This window comes from Phyllostomus hastatus, unplaced genomic scaffold (assembly GCF_019186645.2).
Source record: "Phyllostomus hastatus isolate PE091 unplaced genomic scaffold, TTU_PhHast_1.1 phas_contig_948, whole genome shotgun sequence".
NCBI classification, from domain to species: Eukaryota; Metazoa; Chordata; class Mammalia; order Chiroptera; family Phyllostomidae; genus Phyllostomus; species Phyllostomus hastatus.
The window spans coordinates 3,074,764-3,079,281 of NW_025333993.1; the positions used below are offsets into that span (position 1 = coordinate 3,074,764).

General features: G+C 58.5%; 1 protein-coding gene across 1 annotated transcript; it reads left to right on the forward strand.

Moving 5' to 3' along the window:
• The first annotated feature begins 791 nt into the window (after positions 1-791).
• On the forward strand, positions 792-3,694 carry TFF3 (trefoil factor 3). Its single transcript, XM_045852547.1, has 3 exons — positions 792-948; positions 2,482-2,628; positions 3,511-3,694. Exons 1-3 carry the CDS (start codon positions 867-869, stop codon positions 3,522-3,524), a joined length of 243 nt encoding a protein of 80 aa, XP_045708503.1. The 5' UTR covers positions 792-866; the 3' UTR covers positions 3,525-3,694.
• The last annotated feature ends 824 nt before the right edge of the window (positions 3,695-4,518 follow it).

A 4,518-nucleotide genomic window follows, 5' to 3' on the forward strand; every position in this document is an offset into this window, starting at 1 on the left:
TAAGTATTCCCCATCATTTAGGCATGTTGTTATAAAACCATTTCCCAGATAGAGTCTTCATTTAAAGAAAATGCAAGCTGGGTGAAGGTGTACAGCAAGCTCCCATTTGTGTTAAAAACAACAACAACAACAACAGGCTTAGGTCTAGAGAGAACATTTCTGGAAAAATATCTAAGAAAGTATTCCACATGGACATCTCCAGATGGGAAGGGGTCTTTTGCATTGCCTGATCTTAAACACATATTATATGTTTATTAGATGTATTGAATGAGTGTACTTAATACCTTTCTTACAATGTAGTTAATAATAAAAAAATTTTTACTGGAAAAAAAAGTAAAAAAGAAAGGAATGGCACGTGTCCCTTCTTCAGAAGCCGTGAGAGAGACACGGAGTCCCAGGCGCGGTCCCCGAGTCGGGTGGGCTGCCGGTCCTCTCAAGACCCAGGGCGGGCCTGGGACTGGCGGGGGACCCCCAGTCAGGGCCTAGGGAACCTTCGGGACTCTTCCTGGCTGGCTTGTCAATGCTGAAGCCCAGCCCCACGCTGAGCCTTTTTTATTCTCTCCTCCTGGCCAGGCTGGTGCGGGGAGGACACAGCCCTGCCCCTGACAGAGGCGTGTTAACGCCCCGCGTCACCGGTGGGGTTGGTGGGGCCGGCACCGCCCTCTCTGCTGCAGGGAGCCGAGCCTCTGGGGGGTTCACCATCAGGTCCTGGAAACTGCAGGCAGGGCTGGCGAGCAGGGAAGGCCCACCCCCAAGCAAACAGGCTCCAGAGTGCCAGTGCAAACACAGGGGCAGCTATAAAGGAGCCTTCCTGGCCGACGCAGCATGTCCTCTGAGGGCCGGGTCCCCAGCGCCCGTCCGCGACCATGGAGGCCAGAGCGCTCTGGCTGCTGGCGGTGGTCCTGACCTTGGCATTCTCCAGCTCGTCCGGGCAATATGTGGGCCTGTGTGAGTACCGCCTTCCCTCCCTTCTCTTCCCTCCACGGGGAAGTGGGGGCCGGGGGCAGCGAGGGGCCCAGGACCGGGGGACAGGCACATGAAAGATACAGGCTTGGGGGCTCTTTGTGGGCTTGAGAGAGGCAACCATGCCCCGATGATAATGTCATGATTGCCATTGACCAAACACACATGTGGTCCCTCAATAGCCCTGCCAGCCGGGTCCTGCTGTCCCGTTGTAGACAAGACACCTGAGGCTCAGGAAGTCAGTGCCAGTCCTAAGGCACCCCCCTCCCCGCCATCCGTGTGGGGCCCCAGGCCAGCAGCCAGGTCTGCCCAGCAGGCAGCCAGTGCCCGGCGCACTGTCTCGGCGCCTTCTCTACTAGAAACAAAAAGGAGACACACCTCACGGGGAGGACTTCCAGAGCCGTTCTGGGTCGTTCGGCCCTCGCATGGCAGATCTGGGTGTGTGTGTAGGGGGGAAGGGGGTGCAGCTGCTTCATTAACCCAAGTTTAAAGACATTAGGGGAGGCTTTTGTCCAGTTACCTACTGAGCTGTGTCCAAGGCAGGGGCTACCAACCTGGGCGCCCTCTAGACCCCCAGGGCTCAGGATGCGCCGGTTGCGTCAGAACATCTGCGGGTTGCAGGGGTCCTCCGTGCGGTCTAAAGATTCCCGCAGATCCCGAGGTGTGGGAAGCAGCAAGGGATTGAGGAAGTGCGGACTGGCAGCCGTAGGAGAGGACTGAGGTGCTCTCTGCACTGCAGAGCAGAGCTCCGGTCAGGTGACGAGGCGAGGTGGCCTCCCGCTAACTTCAGACACAGGGGCGGGCGAGCTCAGAGAGTGAGCACCGGGGACCGAAGGAGCAACAGGCCCAATGATGATCTGGGGGTGGGGAGAGGCAGGAAGAAGTGAAGAGCTCAGCGTGCATGGTGACTTTCTGTACTGGATGAATACATCCTGTTACACTTTCCATTGAAAAAGGGGAATGGGGCCCTGGCTGGTGTAGCTCAGTGGATTGAGTGCGGGCTGCAAACCAAAGCGTCGCAGGTTCGATTCCCAGCCAGGGCACATGCCTGGGTTGCAGGCCATGACCCCCAGCAACTGCACATTGATGTTTCTCTCTCTCTCTTTCTCCCTCCCTTCCCTCTCTAAAAATAAATAAATAAAATCTTTAAAAAAAGGCTTTAAAAAAAGGGGGGGCGGAATGGGAGTTTTTCTGGATAAAACGGTGAACCCGGAAACAAAATTCCAGGGGACCCCGGATGCCCTGGGCGGCAGCCAGCCCCAGGGAACGCACGTCTGTAATGAGTTCCTGGCAAGTGCAGGAAGCTTCCAGGTGGGCGGTCAGACCCCCTGCAGAGTGTTTCTTCTTATGTATTTACACGGAGAGAGGGTTGGCCTCAAGCAGATGTTGGGGAGGGGAGTTGCAGACTTTGAACTCAGGAGGGGGCAGGGGGTGGGTGCAAACGTGCAAAGTGCAGCCAGCAGACCAACCCCCAAGCCAGCGGGGCGCTGGCGGCTGACTGGGCTTTGTCCGGGACAGCGGAGAGCCAGTGCGCCATCCCGGCCACCGACCGCGTGGACTGCGGCTACCCCGAGGTCACCCCCGAGCAGTGCAACAGCAGGGGCTGCTGCTTCGACTCGAGCATCCCCGAGGTGCCCTGGTGCTTCAAGCCTCTGCAGGACACAGGTAAGCCGGCCCGCGTGCCCACCCTGGGCCCTGGGCAGGACACCCGGAGCCGTGGCCGTCCGTTCACGGAGGCCTCGGTCGGCGGCTCTGTGCTCGGGGCAGCCTGCCGCCAGCGGCTGCTCTCTGCTGTGCTGTTGCAGGGCGGCGGCTCGCTCAAAATGCAAAAGCAATTGTTTCCAAAAGGTGCCAAAGTCAAGGCAATATGTAGAGAGAACTAGTTTAAAAAACTGTCCTGGAGGGAAATGGAAGATATGGAGGTTTGGAAAGCTGGGCGGTTTTGCCAGCCATGTCCAGCAAACGCACCAGCACCCCTTGTGACACGCAGGCAGCGGACGGGGGGTGGGAGGCAGCGCTGGGCATGGGGCTCTGTCTCTCCACGCCTCCCCACAAGTGCACCCCTCCCCACCCCTCCCTCCCTCCCTCGGTGGTGCGGTGGGGTGCAAGACAGCCACCCCAGGGAGCCAGCAACAGATGGCGTGCACACGGGGGTGGCTGTCCTGGTTCCGGCGGCCCCACCTCGCACATCCTGGGCGTGGAGGTCACCAGAAGCCATCTGGCAGCCCAGGTGCCAGCTCATCTTCTAAGGAGGACAGCTTCCTGGAACCAGCACCCAAGGGATTGCTCTTGGCCTTTGTCCCAGGATAATTCGGAGGGGGGGGCTGGGTGGTTCTGCAGGGCCCCATCTCACCTATCACCTGGCCCCCCACCCCTGGGCCTGCTGGGGTGCGAGGTGGGGAACTCAGCACTTCCCCAGGGACTGCGGGGAGAATGCAGCCTAAGACGCTGACCTTGAAGCCTAACTTGGCTTTGAGAAGCTGGGCAGCGGGGTGGGGGTGGAGAGGAGACCTGCTCCCGGTAATGCATCCTGTGATTTGTTTCCAGAATGTACCTTTTGAAGCCACGCCCACCTCCCCCAGACACCTCGGGAGATGACTTTCCACCCTCTGGAGCCCTGTCTGCTCATCCTTGCTTTTCCGCTCCCGGCAAGGCCTTGGCTGAAACCTAATCCCCGGGCCTGATGACTTCCGGAATAAAAATCCACACCCAGCATGAGGACAGGTCTTCACTCCCGAGAGTTTGTGGTGTTCTGTTTTATTTCCGCCAAGTCGCTCTCACTCCCTTGTCGGCTTGTCACAGGCAGGGGACGGCGGGGGGTGTCCCGTCATCTCTGAGAAGAGGGTCAGTCCCAGCCTGGGGATCAGGGGCAGAAAATGGGCCCTAAGGAGCCACATCGCCCGTGGGTTTGCTGCAGACAGAGAGGGTGCAGACGTGATGGGCGGGGGCGGGTGGGGGAGGGGACAACCTCCCAGGAGGCCACTGCCTCCTGCACGTTGAGCGAACACATTTCAAATGTAAACTTTAAAAAAAAAAATTTATGTTTTTCTTGGTGAAGAGAAAGTAAAAAAAAAAAAAAAAAAACGCACAAAAAACCACCATCTTACAAACGGGCACTTTCTTGTATTTACTTGCAAGTGTAACATGTGTTTCACCTTGGGTGGCCACCTTCTCCTTTTCTCTCCTGAAAGTGGACCCGGGTGTGCAGACAAAGGAAGGAGGGTCATCTCGAAGTTCTCCTGGAGTTTTCAGCGCCCCTCCACGGAGAGCTGCCCCTGCCGGTCTGGGACACGCAGTCCCGGGGCAGCAGCAGCCGGGGTCCCACGGCGGAAAGATCAGGGGCCCCGGCCCGTCTGCACATTTGCTCAGGCGGAGTGTCCGCTGCTGTTTCCGCGGTGGGGGCTCTCTTAAGGGCACGAGGAAATTCTGCCGCACGCCTGTTCAGGCTGCACAGCGGCCAGGACGCACTAGGCGGGGTGGGGTGGGGGTGGGGGGTTATTTCTCGTTCTGAGCTGCCCTCCCCGCTGGAAAAGAGACACCGGCTGCCTTCAGAGC